At 45.1% G+C, this 20,097-nt stretch overlaps 1 protein-coding gene and 1 long non-coding RNA gene across 9 annotated transcripts; one reads left to right on the top strand and one right to left on the bottom strand.

The window, feature by feature from the left end:
* Window positions 1-928: 928 nt before the first annotated feature.
* SMKR1 (small lysine rich protein 1) lies at window positions 929-18,272 on the bottom strand. 8 transcript variants are annotated; one of them, XR_012835360.1, is made up of 3 exons: window positions 18,005-18,272; window positions 16,486-16,543; window positions 929-2,925 (listed from the first exon to the last, which is right to left on the bottom strand). XR_012835360.1 is itself a non-coding variant. In XM_075751854.1 (3 exons), exons 2-3 carry the CDS (start codon window positions 16,486-16,488, stop codon window positions 13,728-13,730), a joined length of 216 nt encoding a protein of 71 aa, XP_075607969.1. In that variant the 5' UTR covers window positions 16,489-16,543; window positions 18,005-18,255; the 3' UTR covers window positions 13,466-13,727. The 8 variants fall into 8 exon arrangements, 3 of the variants coding, with proteins under 3 accessions (XP_075607969.1, XP_075608046.1, XP_075608127.1); XR_012835369.1 differs by lacking the exons at window positions 16,486-16,543; window positions 18,005-18,272 and adding an exon at window positions 7,963-8,588 and having other exon boundaries at window positions 929-2,560; window positions 2,829-2,925; XM_075751854.1 differs by lacking the exon at window positions 929-2,925 and adding an exon at window positions 13,466-13,931 and having other exon boundaries at window positions 16,477-16,543; window positions 18,005-18,255.
* LOC142601764 (uncharacterized) lies at window positions 2,923-5,031 on the top strand. The gene is made up of 2 exons (XR_012835386.1): window positions 2,923-4,639; window positions 4,777-5,031. It is a non-coding gene; the product is annotated as an uncharacterized LOC142601764 (long non-coding RNA).
* Window positions 18,273-20,097: the final 1,825 nt, after the last annotated feature.

Below are 20,097 nucleotides of genomic sequence, written 5' to 3'. Positions count from 1 at the left end.
CCAGCCTGGTGCTGAGCCATGGCTTTCCTGCCTGCGCACAGCCGTGTACCTCCTTGGTGGTTTTGGGGTAGGAGGAACCATACTGCTGAGCTAATCTGGGTTTAAAAAAAAAAAAAAAAAGAGATCAAAATAACACGTCGGGAGGCCGGCGGGGTTTGTGAGAGGCCATCTGTTTGTAGCTGTAAATCTTTGCCTGCTCCCGGCAAGGGCCGCCGGCTTGAAGCAGCTGTGGCTCCCGCACTGGAGCTCCTCCGAAACCAGGCTTGGTCTGGTGCCAAGGGGACGGGTGTCCCTTCTGCACGTCAGAAAACTGTGGTAAGACCGTTAACAGACTGACCGCCCTGAACATGAACATAATCCACAAAGCCTCTTGTTTCCGGTACTGCCTGGTAGGTATCGATGAGCTGAACTCAACTTTAGCCCCACTAATTACCCTTCCCGGTATACGGAAGCTAATGATTTCTTGTATTATCGTATTTGGGCTCAGAGACATCTAACTAGGATCGCAGCCTTGTTGTGGGGGAAAGTGTTCACCTTTGAAGGCTGCCCCTGTCCCCAAGCAGCCTGGGGGTTCAGTAGGAACCTGAAATATAAAGGAGAAGGATTTAAAACACTGAGGGAAAAGGAGATGGGGGAAGTAATAAGAACGAGTATAAATCTGTATTTTGTAGGAGGGCGTCTTAAGATGGGACTTGACATCTGGTGCACTGAAAGCTGTCAAATTTAAGATGTTTTCCCCACGCCTAAAGAATGACATGAAAATACAATGAGAACAGGTACTACAGGAGAAAAGTTAACAGAAGCTGGTTCAGAGCCACCTGGAAAGCAAAATATTTTCAGTAATATTCCTTCATTAAGGATCTTATGTGTTTATTGCGCACTCTGTGCTAGAGATCTGGCAGGTCAAAAATTCAGTAGACTTTTATATTAGAGTAATCATAATTTTATTTTTGTTGGCATAAAATGTATGTAATTTGTTTTACTTCGGGACATCAGCCCACCATCTGTGCCTAGTAGAAACCTCTTTCGTGGGTATGCCATTGTACTAAAAATGACAAAATTTTTGTCATTATATTGATATCCACTACTGGGATTTTACAAGCTCCCTTGAAGCGTGCAGTACAGTCCCTGTAAAATGAGATGTGTCCCAAATGCGTGCCAGCTCACAGCACTCTGCAAATTTACTGATAATCAGGCAAATACAGAAAATACAGAAGTAACTTCATCTGATAGGTGGAATGAAACACAGCCACCAATTTTTTCTGTTTACAAATAGAATAAAGCAACAGTAGATGACTTCTTAGGGCAGGAAGTGATGACCGTACTATACCCATCTGAAGATGCAAGAATATGGAAAGCACGGTATAGAAAACAAACGCTAACTGCGTAGCTATCTGAGGCAATTGGTGTGTGTGTTAGGTCAGCTCAGGATTGACTGTCCGCTCTGGAGAGTCACACTCCAGTTGTCGCTTCTGCAGTGCCTTTGCATTTTTTTGGGGAACTTTGCTACCATGTGCACGCTTTCACAGCGCGTTGTGGGGAAAATAACGCCTCTGCTTTTCACGTCAACGTCGTCTTAGCCCGTAGACTCAGTCACTCTGATGGAGTTTTGGATGCTCTGGATTTCTGTTTTTTGCCTCTCATAGGTACAAAACATGGATCCAGGCCAAATGATGATTTACACCAGTTGCCGAGATGAATGTAACTTTTGCTGCAGAGCCGCGAAGGTGTTTTGGCTGGGGCTTGCTGCTCCGTGAAGATGGGAGAGTGCCTTGCCAACACAGGCGGACATCTGGAGGCAGCTGATGCAGACTGTAACAGCAGTGGAATTCCCTTGTGCGAATCAGCAGTTTTAGAGCAGGGCCAGAAGCACCGAGGCCTGGGACTGTGCCACTCGACAGGCCTGGTATAACCCACAGTGACTCAGAATCTCCACAGGAGGAAAGTCACTTCCGCATAGATCACAGGAAAGTAGATTTAGATGAGCCACCAAGAAAATTTCATAATGGTAGGATGTGATAATACCAGAGGAGCTTTGGGACACTCTGGAGTCTCCCCCATTGGAGGTTTTAAGAACAGGTTAGACAAAATACCGCTCAGGAATGCCGTAGGTAGAGTTGCTCCTGCCTCAGGGAGAGGGATGGATGACATGACATCTCAGGGTCCCATCCAGGCGCATATTTTCAAGGCCACATGTTGGTAATCGGTTTGGAATGGGCAGATCAAACCATGGGCTTGTGAAAGTGCAAATGTGTGAGTTAGGGGCTGTTGAGTGTGCTGGGACTGTGACTGGCACACATGCTCATTTTTTTTTTCCACCCCTCTCAAAGTGAGAGAAGGAAAGGAAAGGGAGGGGAAGGGCACACAGGACCAAAGCCTTTCAACCGGGGCACAGCACGGACGTTCCTTTGGGATGTACCAGAAAGCTCCTCCAGAGGCAACATTTCCCAGTATGAACAAGCTCTCTTTGAAAAACTGAATGTCAGCACACGATTCCCCAGGTTCTCATGGAGATCCAGACTGCACTGTGTCATAGATACATAATCCTATATCAAAAGGGCTGGGAAAAGACTAATTGTGAGTACAAACGTACATTTCGCTGGCAGAAGGGTAGGGAGCCTGGCTTGCATGCCCATAGGAATGCCAGGGGCTGGTTAGGACATGTCATATCCAGCACGCAGGGAGAGATGGGGGAGGAAGCTAGCTGGGTGAAGGCTAGCAATGCACAGTGGGAAAAGGGAGCTCTGGTGACAGGACCCTGTCATCATCCTGGGTCTGGGAAGAGGAAATGTGGAAAGGATAATGTGAGGACAGTGTTATCAAATTACCAGCTGGATGTGTCGGCTCAGGTGCTGTGAGGCCATGGGAGAGAGCTCAGAAGACGATGTACAGGCTGGTTTAGGTCTTGTCTTTGGTCGGTGACTTCTGGGATAGAAGAAGAAAACAGATGAGTAACAAGGAAGGAGTGCCTAGGAAAAGATGCACAGGAAAGCATAAGGGGAATGGGAGTGCCTGGGTCAGTGAGCTGGTGCTGCTTTGTAACATGGGTGGGTTATTACCAGCAGCGTAAGTGGCTTTTGGACTTTGGCCAGACCAGATAGGTCTGGCCTTAAAGTGCCACCAGCCTTGGGTCACAGATACTGTGCGTTTTCAGGTGCCACAGTCGCGTCTGTGCACAAATAAAGAGCCCTAAGTGAAGAGCCTTAGCTGCAGCGAAGACTTCTCTTCTGTGGGAGTGTGACTGAGTTACGAGCAGAAGGTTTGCAAGTGTGAAAAAGTACTATTGACTTTTAGGGACCACAAACGGAGATTATGTTTTTGTAAGGGGATGAGACACGTGCCCTTAGTAGCATATTTTGCACATCTCAGAGACAAGGTCTATCCAACACGTTGTTCCAATCAGCTAAGCCAATGTGGGCAGGAAGGAGATGTCTCCAAAAAGTGTTTCAGAGACATAAGTGTAGCTTTAGGACTTCCTGAACTCCAACTCTTGCCTCTTCTATGACAGCAGACATTACAACAAACAAGAATCTGTTACCTTCCTGGGTTTATATGGGAAGGCTGATCTCTGGCATGCTGGAGATGAAGGAGCTGCACGTGGTCATGAAGTGGAAGACGCGTTCCTGGCAGCAGTTCTCTTGAGGGTCTGCTTGCCACAAAATGTCCTAGCTGCCTCAGAGTTAAAACATCTGCTGCCTGTTGGCACTTCTTGGCTGGCTGTGCTTGCAAGCGACGGAAGAGATAGAATCCCAGCCGCTTGGCATCTTGTATCATCAGGGAAGAAAAAGTGGGTGGGTCTTTTTTCTTTCATATGAAGGTTTTATTTTCATCTTAAGCCCAGAGAAGAGAAAAGTAACTGATTCACCCACTATGCTATAAACAAAACACCCTGATGATTTAGCAGAACTAACTGAACAGTTTTTAAAACGTTCACAGTGCAGACTGAAGGGGAAGACTACAGACACAGCTGCTTGGCCTTTTCCTTCTCTCCTTCTTTTTCAGATTAAAAAAAAATTGCATCCATTGCTTTCCTTTAATGTGAGTCTTTGCAACAGTGATTGTTCAGTAATGTGCAGTAAACCAGATTTGCATGGCTCATAAAGAGCCGGGCTGGTTTTCATTACTCTAGGGAGAATGTTGATAGTGCAATGAGTTTGTTATAAGTAGCCTTGATTGGGCTCCGGCTGCTACAGCTTCTTTGGAGCCAGATCAGACCAAAGCTGAGTCTGAGTTTTGGGAGGATTTCTGTGACGAAAAGCTCTATTATAGTTTGTGTAGTCATCAGAATTTACACAGGTGCAGTCATTCTGGAGAGCTGCTACTGGTAAGGTAGTGGATTCCTGCACCGTCTCCCAGAGCCTGTCAGGGCTCTGCAAATAGAGATTTCTGGTTTTCCATCTGACTATTCCCTCTCTTCGACTTAGATCCTTACACCTAGTTCTCTACCTTTGTGGGCACTCAGGTATTTTCAGCTTATCTTCACTCCTTCCGCTCAAATACAGTTTGGTCAAGTTCTGCATACGCTGATCTTGCTGTTTTTCTGCACAGAATATGACAAGCTTCTGAAGTCATCCAGTGTTACGGTGCAACATGGGACAGAGTGAAGAGCCTGAAGATAATACATGATTAGTTTTGCCAGGTATTAGAGGAGGGAGGCATTTTCCAATAGAACTCCAATTCTCCAGCCGCCGCCTTATTTAACATATTTGGTCTCTTTCCCAGATTGCCAGTACCTCTCTGCAAAAGATGCATCCAGAGCTTTTTTCTCTGTTTCAGCTTCACTGTCACAAGAGCCGTCTCAAGACCAGACTTTCCAGTATGGCCTCTCTGGGCTATGATGCCATAACTAACTGCAGAGCTTACCCTTTTTTATAGTTCTTTGGCATCACCACCCACAGCCAGCTCACACTTGTAATTGCATGAGTATAAAACCCGAGTATGGAAAGCAGTCAGGCAGTCAACAGTTAATTTCAAGATTTGTTTTCTTGGACAGTAATAAATTATTTTAGGGCTTTGCTGCCTATTTTTGAAGTTCTGTTTTGGATACTCACCTGGACCTGCAGTGCTTCAGGGCAGCCTTGAGCCTCAAAACATTTCCCTTAGGAGCAGGGAGGGTTACAGCAGACAGGGGATCTGTGCTACAGACCCTGGAGACCTTGATTCTCTCATCAGCAGGGAGAAAGGTTGCATGGTGTGAAGATCTAGAAGATACCCAGATTGGAGCCGAGACCATTGTTTTGGTGTATGATAACAAAATGGGGTCTGAATGTGCAACAGCACAAGCCATACATGATGTGTCTCGGGGACAGCAGCTTTACTTCTTGTTCCTTTTCTGCAGCAACTAGTAACCAAAAGCAGTCTGGATTTTGGGCTTGCCCCGCAGCAGCCGGCCTTTTCACTGCTTCTCATAACTAGTGAATAATTGTTTCTATTCTACCAGTACCCAGAGTATTTAGAAATAAAAGACGGCAGTGTTGGATGAATGCCATTCTCCCATCTCTGTGAAACAGCAGTAACAGTAACAACTACAGAGAGAGAATGGCATGTAAGAGCCCACTTAGGCTATTATATATAGCTTTTCAGTGCCCATTGCAATGTTCCTTGCAGCTAGGCATCAAACTACAGTAGATTTTACAGCAAAAACAGTTAATGCAGAGACAAAGATGAGACTGTAAAAAAGGAAGAAATGAGCTGGGAACTTTTCTGTCAGGAAGGCTTTCCTCTCCCATCTCCATGTTTTGCCCAAAGCTTCTTTTCAAACACACTGGTGAAGGTTTTTTTTTTTTTTAATTGGTTCTTAGGGCAAGTAGCCTGCTTGTGACTCAAGTATCTAATGTCCGTGCTGAGGCTTGTCCTGTACCAGCACTGCGCTGCTGCTGGAGCACTTGATGATCCCAATACTCGACTGGGACAGAGCTGGCAGGGGTGGCTGTGGCCAGCACTGCTCCGGCGAGCTTCGGAGCCCAGCCCCAAGGATGACGCCTCCTGCATCTTCCTAACACAGACTGTCGCCTACAGTGCTTCCAAATAACGTGCTGCTGCAATGCCCTTTGTACAGGGCTGCGAATCTGCTCATTGTGAGATACTACTTCAGGTCCAATCTGCTTTTCTTAGGGAAATAAATTCCCCAAGCAGTCACTGAAGACTGATTACACCGAGTTGGATATTTATGATTTGCTTTTCTTCGTTACTCAAGGCAATTTTGCCTAAACTGCCTAACAGGCAAGGCGATTTTCCCCTGGCTGAGCTAGCCATCTGAACACAATTACACTTGGCTATTATTAGTGAGAGTGAGCAGGGCTGAGTTTACAACTGTGCAGGAGTGATAAGCTCAAGACAACTGCACTTCCTCTCCAAGGAACTGTCTCGCTCGGCTCCCCTCCTCCGCGTCTCAGACACCACCGTGCTGAAGTCAGGAGGTATTTTTGTTCTCTGAAAAGGGATGCCCGAAAGGCGCAGGCCGGGTGATTTCCTTTTAACAGAAGATGAGACAGGATATCCCCCACAATTTTACCCTCATCATCCAAGATACTAGAATCACAGACGTTTTCACGTTTTCTGATAACCCCTTTTTAGGGCCTTTAGCCCAAATTCCTTAGGAGCCCAAATTCCTTAGGACCCCCAAGCTATGGCCATATTGGTTTCTCTGGACTCATCACTTTGTGAGGAACTTACATTTCTGTATCCACACAAAATTTGAATTTGCTTTTTCAGTAAAATCTTATATATGCCACAGAGAGTGGGATAGATCTTACTAGATGTTCCTGTACCTAAACAAGCCACCCAGGGCTGCTTTAAGCCTCTACAGACATTTAATCAGAAGAATCACATCCTAAACTGCTCTTACTATATGAATCTAGATGACTAGTCCAGGCATTGATGCAGATGTTTAGATTTAGAGGAGATTAATCCCATAAGTCTCAGTTTTATGACTCTCACGTAGCAACATGTGAGAAGAAAAATTGCACATCGGAGGTGTTAATTGTCACCTTGTGCTGATGAAGCAGTAGCATTGTGAAGCACGGAGGAAAGCAACAAGAATAACAGGTTTAAAAAATGTAACGCAGGAATGAAAGGCTGAAAGTAGTGCACTTTCTTACCCTAAAGAGCTGAAAGGAAATAATTTTAAGAGAAAAGAGACATAACAATCCTCATCTCATGAAAGATCATTGTCAAGACAGTGATGAACTGTGGGTTATGACCACTGGTAAGCTCAGGACTAGCACAGCTCTGCCACGTGTAGGCAGGGAACAGTCCTGGAGCTACTTGAGAGCTGAACGATCCTGGGACGTTTCAAGAGACACTGAGAAGCTCGCCAGAGACACCCCCAGGAGGCTGCTGGTCTGAAATCTCACCAACTATTAAAATTACTTTAATCTCCTCTTCCAAGAAAGCTTGCAATGCCAGGTTGTGAAGAACTTTTAAGACCTGCCAAAGCATTGCGACAGACCCTAACTGCGGTTCTAGGCAAGAAAAGCAAAGTATCAACTGCCAGTGTAAGAGCTTGAAATGTTTCCTATCCTGCTATCTCCTTTCTGGTGACGGCAACAGAAATTACACAAGTCACATACATAAAACAATAGGAAAGGATGAGAAATCAATAAAAGCATGTACATTTCTAAGAAAACAGAGCTACTGCTTGGACAGTTCCCAAAGGGCAAGCTATAATTACCAGGTGCTCCCAAAATGTTGTATCTATTTTCAGAAGGTACCAAGCTTCCTGGATAACGTGTCTCAGGAGCCAAAACAACAGGTGACAGAAGGAGGACTCTTGCTTTCAAGTACACCATTTCAGGCCATGTTGTTTGAGATGAGTCGTACACCATGGCAAGCTCAACGGTTATTCGTGGAATAAGACAAAGAGCTTCATGCTTAGAAAGCTCCGATATACCCCAGCAGAAGATACCTGTTTCACTAGGTCTGGGAGCTTCAGCTTTATATAATAAATAAAGCATTACTTACCTTGAAGAACTGAAGCACAAGGTGAGATTACAAAATTGAGATCACTAGAGGAGGCAACACTATCAATAGTATTGGAAGAAGCAGTGATTTCATAAGGGTTAGCATTTTCTTCCTTTCATTTCTTCAAGCATCAGGTTGTTGCCAATAAGCAGATTGCAAGTCACATCAGAAGCTTTAAACCAACCGTAACTCTCCTTATGAAGCTCTCTTATGAAGCAACTAGTGTTGCAAGATAATTACCTTTCCATAGAAAGGTCAGATTGAGAAAACTCGGAACATGATATCATTCATCTACATCACTTACGATCCAGCCTTCACTTCTGCTGTCTTAGGGGCTTGATAAAATCTGCTTACAACCCAATCACACTCCACAGACATGAAACAGATATCCTCAACAGGCCCCTCCCCTTCTCTGATGAAAAAGTATCCATCTTACCCACGCAAAGCATTCCCACTTGCTCCTGCACAACCACCTCTAGTGAAGGACACATTAAATCAAGGATGGGAAACTCCCAGCATCATCAAAAGTAAATGTCACAGAACAGAAATTGTCTTCATACATAAACATACTACGGTTTCAAGAGGGTCGGTCAGCCTACATAACATTTTGAACTGCCATGAAAAGAAACCCATGGAAGCTATCACAGACAATGGTTTGTGTAAACAAGAAGGGAGCCACATCATTCCTGTTATGCAATGAGCAATCCAAGTTTTGTAACTGTGTATTCAACAAAGCGCTAGGTCATGTAGCATGGTAGTATATCCATCATATCAGATTAGATGAGGATTCGAAAGCAGATTTATTCTACAAACATTTTTTTGGATCAGAGAGGTCAAAAAAGTCATAGATAGTAAATTATTTTTTCCAGGAACAGAATACTTTAAGGAATGAGCGGTTCACCATAAATGTGACAAAGAAATATCAGGCTTTTTGGTCCAGAAGCAGTCATTCCTCACATGCCTGTTTCCGATCTCCTTTATATCTATAAGGAGATCCCAGCATGAGTACCTCAGGCAGAGATAGCTATGCTATAGACCTGCAAAGCAAGGTGAGATCTACTTGAATCACCCTAAGAGAAAAAAAGATTTTCTGAAGTTAAATGTAATTTTCAACTTGCACTAAACAGCAGTAAGTATTTTGCTTTCTTCATATAATCTGTGTACTCTGATCTACCTGCTAACATTAAAAAAGAGCTTCCTTTTAGACTGTAGGAGCACTCGGCCTATTGCTTGCAATTTCAGCTATTAAAAATATTCTAACATTCAGCACTAATTGCAGGTGAAGTTCTAAAGCATTTGGTTCAGGAATTTCCACCAAAGAGCAAACTGCTCCCTTCCTGGCATATAATCATGGCCATTCCAAGGAGGCTGTTGTAACCATGTGTTGTATTAAATATTTTCCTCATTTTTCTTAAACATTTCTCTCTTCTCGTGCTAATCACAGCTAGAAGACAATTGAGAGAAATGCTGATACTAAGCCAGTCTTTTGCATAAAAAGGATTTCACACTCAGTTTACTTTAGCCTAGTCATAAATATACCAGACCTTAACAGTAAATAAAAAAATGCCTTTGGTTGTTTCTCCTGAAGTCATATAGCAATAACCTAGAAGGAACACTGCAGAATTAAAAGATTCTATTTTAAAAGAACTAAATATTTCTTACCTTCAACAAAATTATGTGCAGCCTAAATAAAAAAAAAAATTAAAAAAGTCAAGGAAAAGGTATTTTCTCCCCAGGATTCTCTTACAACTAACCTCTGGTCTGAGGCTGTCAGGGTGGGAAGGCCCTATAAGCTTCCTCTAAGAGGGCATCAAAAGCATCTGCAAGAAGCAGGTCTCCTGAATTCACTGAATACCTCCAGAAAACTACCAGTAACTGGATAATTACCTAGTGGATAACACACTAGGATATAAGAAAAATCATCCTAATATTTAAAATGGAAGATATCAATACTTGCAGGTGTCATGGGACCCAGACAGCACATCTTGGAGAGCAACCATTTATCTAAGTTCTAATCTTTTGTTCCTTCTGGTCTTTTGTACAATTACTAGCAAAAGAGAGAGAAAAAAAATGACTTGTGCCTTTTTTATCATAAACAGAAAGCTTGAAAGAAAGAGGTTTATAAAAAAGCCAGGAAAATCAGAATCTCTTTGTTCCTGGAGGACATCTGAAATGGCAGTGGGGAGCCAAGACAGTAAAAAATGAGCAAATGAGACAGGAGTTAACCTACTGAAACTTTATTTATTTACTTCTGCTGACACTCTTTAGTGCCAAAATCTAATATGCCTTTTGGATGAAAGTTTTTCTTTAAAAATTCACCATAGTAACCTCTTCATTGTGGATATACCATTTATGAGCAAAAGAATCCTCAGTTGTCCTTCCCTGAAGATGGGAAATAACAGGCAGGGTTTTTCATAAAATGAGAAATGAGACAAAACAATGCGTGCCACTTCTCAAGCCTTTCTTACGTACCATAAAGATCCACAATGCTTTTCTTAACGTGAAAATAATGTGCTAGGAGATACCAGGCAATACAGAAACACTGACTGAATGAAAGAGTGAAGAAGGGGAGCTGCTCACAGACAGCTTGAAATAGTCTAATAATGTGGTGAATAATGTCTTTTTTTAAACTCCTTACATATATTTTTCTATATATAATATATATAGCCATCACTCACATCACGTCGCAGTCCTGTGACTCTCCTCACTGCTGTGCCCCACCCACAAACACATCACCACCCAGTGTATTTTTAACAGCGGGGCTTTGGTAAACAAACGTTAACCTCACGTACTCAAAGCAGCGTGCTCTGAGCATTAGGAAGCCCTAATGCTAGAAAAATGTAACTCGCTGCAAGAGATGATGGACGTAGCACCGCAAAGTTCCCTTGCGCTGTGCCCATAAAGCAAAGGGCCTCTCCAGCCTGCAGTTTCCCCTCAAAAGATTCTTTGGGCATTTGAACGGAACAGGCTTTATTCATCATAAAGTCAGCTTATAAGTTCTGCACCCCAGCGGGCAGAAAAGCTCGTCACACAATCAAACTCTTACAGGTTGTGATAAAACAGAAATATCTGCAAGTTTCATCCCGCAGCAGCGGAGACTCCCTGTAAAGTCAGATCCACTGTCCCTCAGAAGTCAGCAGCACAGCCTGCAGCACTCTGAAGCAACATATTCAAATAGAGAATCGAGCCATTTGAAGTCCAAACTTTTCTTTAGAGATGTCTGTTGGTCTTTATTAAACACCAGGGAGCCTGAATTACATGCCAAATTGAGATGGATCAAGGCGTCAGAGAGGTAAAAGGGAAAAAAAAGTGTTTCATTTTTCAGTTTGGGATGGTTGGAAGGGTTTTCTCATCTGTTGTCAAAGAAATGAATGGCAACTTTTCAGCTACACTAGAAAGCAGAGTCTTTGTCCTTTGCACTTCACTGGTCACCATCTGGTGTGCTCAATTGCATCATGCAGAAATCACTTTTTTTTTTTTTTTAAAGAAAAAACGTGTAATGATATTTCACTATTTGTTCTGGTAATTTTTGCATACTGAAACTTTGCTTTGGAGTCTTTAAATCATTGCAGCTCCAGTCTATCACAGATGTAAAAATGGCGTCACTTACTTGTAACCGTCGTATCAGATCAGACCGCTTGCCCGCCTTGTGTGGCACGCAGCCTCCCGCGCTGGTCAGATAACAGCTGCTTCAGAGGAAACTGCGCACGATGCTGCGATAGGTAGCTGGAGAACAAGTTGCCCAGAAGGAAGTTACTTCCCCAGACACCTGCTCTGCGTGCAATTGCTGTTAAACCAGGTTCTTCAGCTTGGCAAGAGATTGTGCTGCTCTTCAACTTCTCCTGCAAACTGACCCTGGGACCCAAACTGACAGTGATGGGGGGGGCAGCGGGGAGGCTGCTCCGTGATGTTAAGCAGTTCCTACCTCGGTGCTCAGAAACATCTGTCCCTTAAAGATCTCACAGATACATTACACAAAAAGGGAGTGATTTTTTTTTTTTTTTTAACAATTATTTTCAGATGCTAAATATAAACAGAGCAAATGTCAGTCCTCTCTTGCTTTGGAACGCTGATACTTTGAGGAAATAGTTGCAAGTATATGCTGTGACTAGAGACTTCCTGGTGGGTGATGGGGAAGCAAGAACACGAGTAAATGCTAAGGAAGACATGCTGATGCACAACATAGAACAAACTAGTACTGCAAACCGTGTCTCTGATTCAGAACATGCCAACTGCAGACTACTTAGCAAGGAAACAGGATACCCACCATGATTTTCTTGACATGTAGATGGAACAAATTCAGTGGAGTAGTGCAGTAGCCTACATAATGACAATAGCTGGCCTACAAGCAATGCCACTAAACTATGATTTTACCTGGTCAAGAGCTCTTCATAGAGGGAACATTTTAAGCTGGAGAAACAGCATAAGGCTTTATGGATCTTTATCGGTTTGGGTCGATCACATTATAACTGAGCATTCTGTTATCCGTAACATAAAGTCTGACCTGGAAGTCAGAAAGGTGCTATACCTCCTCCTGCAGTTAAGTCAATCGGAAATGGCCTCGAGAGCCAGCTCGCTGCTCTGCCAGATCAGCACCGCAGATGTTCAGCCCTGAGAAACCAACTGAAAATCTGATGTGATGCTTCCTGTGCGCGTCACAGTGCCGCTTGGTGTAGAGAGTGGCTTTGCATGCTCACAGTCCCTCGGGTATCCTAGAGAACTAGGACACCTCCCCTTATAGTAGCTCTAGCCCATTGCGCATTCTGTTTTCCCAACTCTTTCTCCAAGATTCCAGCCCTTTTGTATTCCTTCCCATCTCCTCACAGCCCACATCAGTTCAGGACACATCCTCACCCCTCCCAGTCACTCCGCTGCAACCTTCCAGTCGGTGTAAGGATCTGGGAGAGATGTACAGCTTCGCTTGACACGCTGCTTCACAATTTACCAAGGGCTGTGTTAAACACACGTGGAGGAAATGGAGCGAAACAACTCCGGACCGTAAGACAAAGCTTGTGGTCTCTAGCCAGGACATTCGGACTAAGACCAATTACTGTAAGGGGAGACCCGGCGGGGGCGTTCATCATCACCTCTGACTGCGTGTAACAGCATCACCGGCAACATCTAAGCTAGATCTCTAGATTTTCACTGCAGCCAAAAGGAGAGCTGGTGGTGATTCGCTGGAGCTTCAAGTACTGCTTATCTGACCAAATGTAGCCATTTCCTTTAGAACGAGGTGAATCACACAGATACACAGACGGCATCGCATGGCTCTGTTGAGCCAGAAGGGGAGCACTGGGCGACTCTCACAAAGATAAACCAATGTTATAAAAATCATACTTAACACTGTCAATCTTACCAAGGTATCCACTTTCTGAAATCAAGTTTCCACCAGCGCTGGTTAAACCAGCTGGAGGGACACCAAATGCTATTGGGGAACACATCCCATCCGTAAAAGAACGGCAGCAGTACAGGTGAAGCAAACCCTACTACAGACCCTTCAGACTGCTGAGGCACAAAGCTTTATTCCACACAGAACTGGAGAGCGAAGGGCCACAGCTGAAATTACAATAGCACAGTGTCACTTACCATTTGTCACTCTATGCTTGAGCTATAATAAGAGTGTCTTTGTACGGACGCAACAGTGATTATGGCAAAATATTTGAGCTAACCACTGGAGAGGTCAGTATGAGTCTAATCTGCAAAAAAGTCTCTTCTACACTGGGGAGCTTGGTTTTCACAGAGTCCTTTGCTTTCCAACCACTCAGTTATTTTCCTTTCTTCCCCTTCTTTTTGGGGGAGCCAGGCCAGGGAAAGCCCCGAAACTGCAGGCAGGCGGGGGCATTGTGGCAGATGTAGTAGGCGTTGAGCATGGCAGCTGGGCTGAGGATATCCACTTCCTTCACCACCTTCTTTGCTTTCTTTTTGGAGCTTTTGCCTTTGCCACGCTTGGGTTTGCTACTTTTAACTGCCTGCAGAGAGAAAATGACCACAAAAACACTCAGTTAGTCCTGTGTCTTTATTGCCTCGCTTCTGGGCAGAGGATCCCAAGACATGCTGGAACAGCTGTTTCATTGCATCTTAGTCCTGGCTCGCAGTATTAGCTCAGAACCCCTCACCACAGACTCCTGTAATGTGTGGTGACTTTATATAGGACTCACAAGCATTAATACACTTTCAGCAAATCCATATTTGCTCTGTAGGTTGTAAGAATCTTTAAAGTCATCAGACAGAGCTAATTAGTGTTCCCGTGTGCTTCTTTCTGGCTAAAAAAAGGTTTGTGCACAATGGAAATCGTACATCCTTTTCAATTGATTTTTTTTTAATTAATGCATTACGATACAATCCTGAAGCTCGCATTGCGTGTTCATCCACTACTTTGTGTCTACTTGTGACTCTGGATAATAAACCAGAAAAGCAGGTCTCCCTTCTACAGCTGCGGCCTTTTCAAGGCTCTGTGATGGAGTTGCTTTTCTACCATTAGCAGTAACACAAATCCAAATAGCAGCTCTGCCATTCTGTATATAGGAAGGAGATGTTGCCAAGACTCACCCAAGCCCTAGAACAGGCCAAAAAAATACTCTTGTTAACTCCAGCTGATTAGCGCTGGTGCCTGAACACCCAGCCACTTGCCTCTGAGAGGGATTTGCCAGTCTGATTCACTCCCTGGATTGTTTTCTCACCCGTCCTGGCCACTCCTCGCAACAAGCCTGGAGAGGGTCTGTGTGGAAGACGTCGCCTCCAGGTATTAAGCAACAGAAACCGTGTCAGGGACCCAGAGGGATCTCTCATTGCTGCTGTGTAGGCAGAAAAACGGTGATGGGAACACAGAGCCAGAAGGTGGGCAGTGTCCCAGCAACGCCAAGGATGGAGCGACAGCTAGTCCCAGAGCTGAGCAGGAGTTCTTACACATCGTGAGTGACTGAAAGTATTTGATCTCTGGGCTGACGCCAAGAGCACTTTAAGTACACACCGAGTCACTTTATGCATCCGCCCGTCTATTTCTGTTATTTGCCTGGTTTTGCACACTGTAATTAAACAGATCTAAGCACTTCATTAGAAAGAATTAGCACAGATACAACCAGAAAGGCCACATGTAACTGTCAGCGGGGCATAAACTAGGGGAAGGCAGTATACGTAGCGTATTTTTCATGGTATCAATTCTGAAGAGTCCCTTTACAGCTCAGTACTGTTAAGTGCAAAAGAGACAAATATTTGTGCTCTGAGGTATGGGAACACAGTCAGGGGTACAATATTCAGAATCAGCCAAGACCACAATGTGAAGGAATATGTATAGGTAAAAGGAAAAAAAAAAAAAAGAAAAAAGGTCAAGAGTTCTATATAAAACACACAGAACCACTATCCACAGAAGGAAAAAAGACTGACAGAAAATAGAGAGTGCAAACTGCAGCTGATGGCAGATTGCTTCCTAAACCTTCAGTCATGCAGACTGCAAACTACTTGAACTCAGACATACATTAGAGAAGGCGACAAGCCTTTTTTGCAGACCTTAATTGGATAGAATTTGTTGAATACTTCATGTGCTGGAATGCGTACAGTTCACAGAGTAGATGCTTATGTTGGATTTTTCAGCTGGTCACCTGAATCGCACTCCTTGTTTACCCACTCCCAGCAGGGTCTCTGCTGGATTTTGTGAGGACAATTAGGTTCCTGGCGAGAATTTAGCTTGTAGCCGATCTTACAAAATAAAAAAGGTGCTTAAAAAAAGGTAAGGGCAAACTGTTGTCTGAGTCTGCAGTGAGAACCAGGGAATGCCTTTTGTCTAGAGCAGCCTCACCGCTCCTGCTGCCCCTCTGCAGCGGATACCTCTGACCTCCAGACTTTAAATGTTCTCAGTCATTGTCAGCAACTGTCTTGTCTTCCGTTTCCTGTCTCTCATGAAACGTGGCATCGGTAAGCTGTAGTCTGCAGTCAGCTCGCACTTTCGAGCACAACCTAGAGCAGGGGTTCCCAAAGCACGGGAAGCTAACGAGCTACAGCACAGCATCACAAATACCATCAGAAGTAAAACCTTGTGCGTGTACGTGCGCATACGGCAGTGCCAGAGCCAACGCGTGGCGCACCAGCTGGCAACCCCGGGATTTCTTACGGATTTATCAGGCAACCAAAGGACACGTGATGCTGAACAGAGTGCAGTTCTTTTTTGGCATGTAGAGGCACAGATCAGACTTCCTACCATGATCTCTTTTGAGTTTTTAAACTACAACCCAGCGTGACATCTGAACACCTTCAAAAGTACTGGGAAACCCATGTTTGTGCAGTATTTTCATTCTCCCACAAGCAATAAGATTTGAAATTTTAGAAGGTGTGTGCAAAATTTTACAGCCTGTAGCTGAGAACAGCAAGAAAAGCTAAAAATCAGGATTAGGTGCATACTTGCACACAAAGTGAATTTGGGCAGGTCTGTTTATCTCCTGCAGCCTTGGGAAGGAGCCTTTTGGATATTAACTCCATTTCCTTAAAAAGCAGTATCAATACACTTCAAAAGAATCAAACCTGTTTTACCATGGCTATGTTCTTTTACTGAGCAGAGGAACTCCACATCAAGCCCTGAAGATGGACCCTGCAACAAACAGTCACGCAGCAGGTTACATACTGCACAAGGCATTAGTATCGTTCCCCCCTAAACTTTACAGTTAAAGGGGAAAAAGAAAAAATACTTAAAGTTAGGCCCTTGCAAAAGCAACTCAAGATGTGCCATACCTAAAAGCATTTCTTCACAGACAATCACCTATGAAGTCATAGAATGGTTTGAGTTGGAAGGGACCTCAAAGACCGTCTAGTTCCAACCCCCTGCCATGGGCAGGGACACCCTCCACTAGCCCAGGTTGCCCAAAGCCCCATCCAGCCTGGCCTTGAACACTGCCAGGGAGCCAGGGGCAGCCACAGCTTCTCTGGGCAACCTCTGCCAGGGCCTCACCACCCTCACAGGGAAGAATTTCTTCCTAAACATCTCATCTCAATCTCCCCTCTTTTAGTTTAAAGCCATTACCTCTTGTCCTGTCCGTACCCTCCCTGATAAACAGTCCCTCTCCAGCTTTCCTGTAGGCTCTTTTAGGTACTGGAAGGCCGCAATTAGGTCTCCCCAGAGCCACCTCTTCTCCAGGCTGAACAACCCCAACTCTCTCAGCCTGTCTCCATAGCAGAGCTGCTCCAGCCCTCGGATCATCTCCGTGGCCTCCTCTGGACTCGCTCCAACAGCTCCATGTCCTTCTTGTCCTGGGGACCCCCAGAGCTGGACGCAGCACTGCAGGGGGGTCTCACCAGAGGGGAGCAGAGGGGCAGAATCCCCTCCCTCAACCTGCTGGTCACGCTGCTGGTGATGCAGCCCAGGACACGGTTGGCTTTCTGGGCTGCCAGCGCACATTGCTGGGTCATGTTGATCTTCTTGTCCCCCAACACCCCATGTCCTTCTCCTCAGGGCTGCTCTCCATCCATTCTCCACCCAGCCTACAGTTGTGCTTGGGATTGCGCCGACCCAAGTCATCTGCTAACTCTGCCAGATTCCAGGACTCTGAGCTTTTCAGCCAAGTCCTTGAGATTTCCTCTAACAACACAAGGCTAGACAGGGTAAAAAGGAAAACCTGAACCTCAATTCAGTGTCAGCGGCCCACAAAAGGCCATTACCGAGCCCCGAGCTCACAGCAGCACTGCCGGACTGCTCCAGGGCCACCAAGCCCCATCCCTGCTTGCAGAACGTCCCATGTAGCACAGGCAGGACCTTATCTCCCTGTCTCCACAGCACAGGCTGAAGAAACAAAGCTGTGGAGAGCCTCCCACACATCCCCCCGTGAAAAGCAGTTCTCCACAGCCTTCCCCCCCACCGGGTGAGAGGCGCCCATCCCTTAGAAATACAGCGCTCCACAAATAAACACAACGTTTAAGCACAACCCACCGGAGCCCTCGCTCTGCCTGCCGCAAGCCCCGAGCACTGAACAGGTCCCGGGTCCCTGCCTCAGCCTCAGCCTCAGCCGCAACCTCCCCTCACGGCCGCTGCCGCCGGTTGCAGCCTCCTCTCACCTACCTCCCGCGCCGCGTTGCCATGGCACCCACCCCGCCGCCCCAACCCACGCATGCGCAGTGGGAGGTGGGCAAGCAGGAGTGGGGCGGGGGCTGTCGCTGACGCACCGCCCCTCGTCCAATCCGTTGCCGAAGGGTGGTGCGCACCGCGCGCTGCCCGCGACCGTTGCGGTCGTAACGGTCGCCTCAGGAAAAGGGCGGGAAAAGCTTTTCCGGTGCTGAGGGGAGCTGCCGCCGCCGTCCCGCCCTCCGCGCTCGGAGGGAGTCAGGCGAGAAACAAAGCACAAAGGAGTCTACCCCACCCACAGCCAGCGAAAGGTCATAAGGGAGGGAAAAATAAAAATACCACAACAACTTACAGCTGAGAGGAGGAGGGAAGGAAGTTGTGCTTTTCAAAGGTTATGGGAAAGATTGGCCTTTGGTAGACTATTAAATGAATATTCGCGTTATTTGTGGGGATTGGGGTTGGGAGATGTTATGCCTCGGCTTCCTGCCTGTGCTGAGAGAGGTGCAGCCCACGCCTTCATCCTCTCTGCTAGTGCACTGTGAAAATTGTGGGGTTTCTCTTTGTTTAACCAGCTGAGCCAGCGTCTTATACTGCAGAAACATTAAAAAAACCCCAAAACAACCAAACTCTGCTTTTGGCTCCTTTGAGAGCCATAGTTTTGCACAGCAGGCACCAGAAACTATGTGTAATAGAGTTTGGATGTTTTCAAGAAATCCCCATACAGTGATTAAAATTAAGCCAAAGTCTTGGACCCAGGGGAAGGGATGGAGGTGGAAGGGTCAGAGGGAGGAGCAGGCAGCTGAAGGGTTCATTTCAGTGCCTTTTTAGAGAAAACAGTTTTTTTCACATCCATAATACCAATTTTCTAAAGTTTTGGAGAAAGGACAGGAGACAGGTGTCTCTTCTGCATCCCTCAGCACCAGGCTTTTACTTGCAAAGTGCTAAAAATCAAAAAGCACAAGTGAAAAAATATCAGTAGGAGATGAATCACCTGACAGAAAAATAAATAGCTCCTAGTTACACCATTGCCAAACCCTAACATATCAATGAGTCTGCCTAGGTCATGGATTTATTTTTATCTCAAACATTAACATCTCTAAATCATGGGTATGTAAGCCCATAGGATGCACTTTATCATATTTTAAAGCTCTTCTTCCAAATCTTGACAGGTGGGAGCTTGGAGGGATTTAGTGAGATTTCCTAAGGAAACAGGGCTTTACTGGCACACAGGTTGCCCATCAGCCTGTCTGCAATAACTTCCGAGCTGGTTGGGCAATTCCAGCCAATATTGATACAGAAGTGAAAGTTCAAATATGTGAATTCCCTACGCATTTCATAAGACACTTAATGTCTCTGCTGAAGAAATGTCAACCCAGCTCAGCATGTCTCTGGGCTGTTTGGCAGGAGTGTGTGCTGTCGTTGTGGTGTGGAGGACAGAGCAGTATTTCAGGGCGGTGAGACATGAACCTGTAGGAAGACAGCTTTGTTTCAGAACAATTAATTTTAACAAAAACAAGAATTCTCTTAATTTTGGGAGATGGAGGCTATAAAATAAGTTTCAAATATCAGAAAGGCTCATCATTTCAATGCAAAGGTAAGTAGTAAAAACCAATGTGTAATTTCTTTTTTTAAAAAGCACTTTACTTTTTAATTTGCCTATTGGACATAACAGCATCCAGCCTTTGATTGCTTCCTTCGTATGAAGTTTGTACGTATTATAGTCTGCTAAGTACGGACATTTAAATAAGTCGGCATTGGAAAGGACTGTGGGTAGAGGACTGTAAATCTGATTCACAAAAATATCCAACCATCTTTCCTGCTTTTCCTGGCAGCTACAGAGATTGTTGGGTTTATTACAAACACAAATTTCCATCTCATGGAATTATAACGATTAACAAGCATTCACCCATTGCTTTGGATGCTGTGAAGTGATGCAGTGGTTAGAAGGTATGCGGACTCTGTAAAGGAGCTTTCTTAATACTGATAGAAACGTACAAGTACTGAAGGACAGAACAACTCTGTAGTGGTGGAAATGTTTGCAGGGACAGTATTTCAGCATGAAAATAGAAGTGAATATAGAGAATGAGCCA

This window comes from Balearica regulorum, chromosome 1 (assembly GCF_011004875.1).
Source record: "Balearica regulorum gibbericeps isolate bBalReg1 chromosome 1, bBalReg1.pri, whole genome shotgun sequence".
NCBI classification, from domain to species: domain Eukaryota; kingdom Metazoa; phylum Chordata; class Aves; order Gruiformes; family Gruidae; genus Balearica; species Balearica regulorum.
Note: the sequence above shows the minus strand (reverse complement) of the source record. Positions and strands in the feature narration are given on the sequence as shown.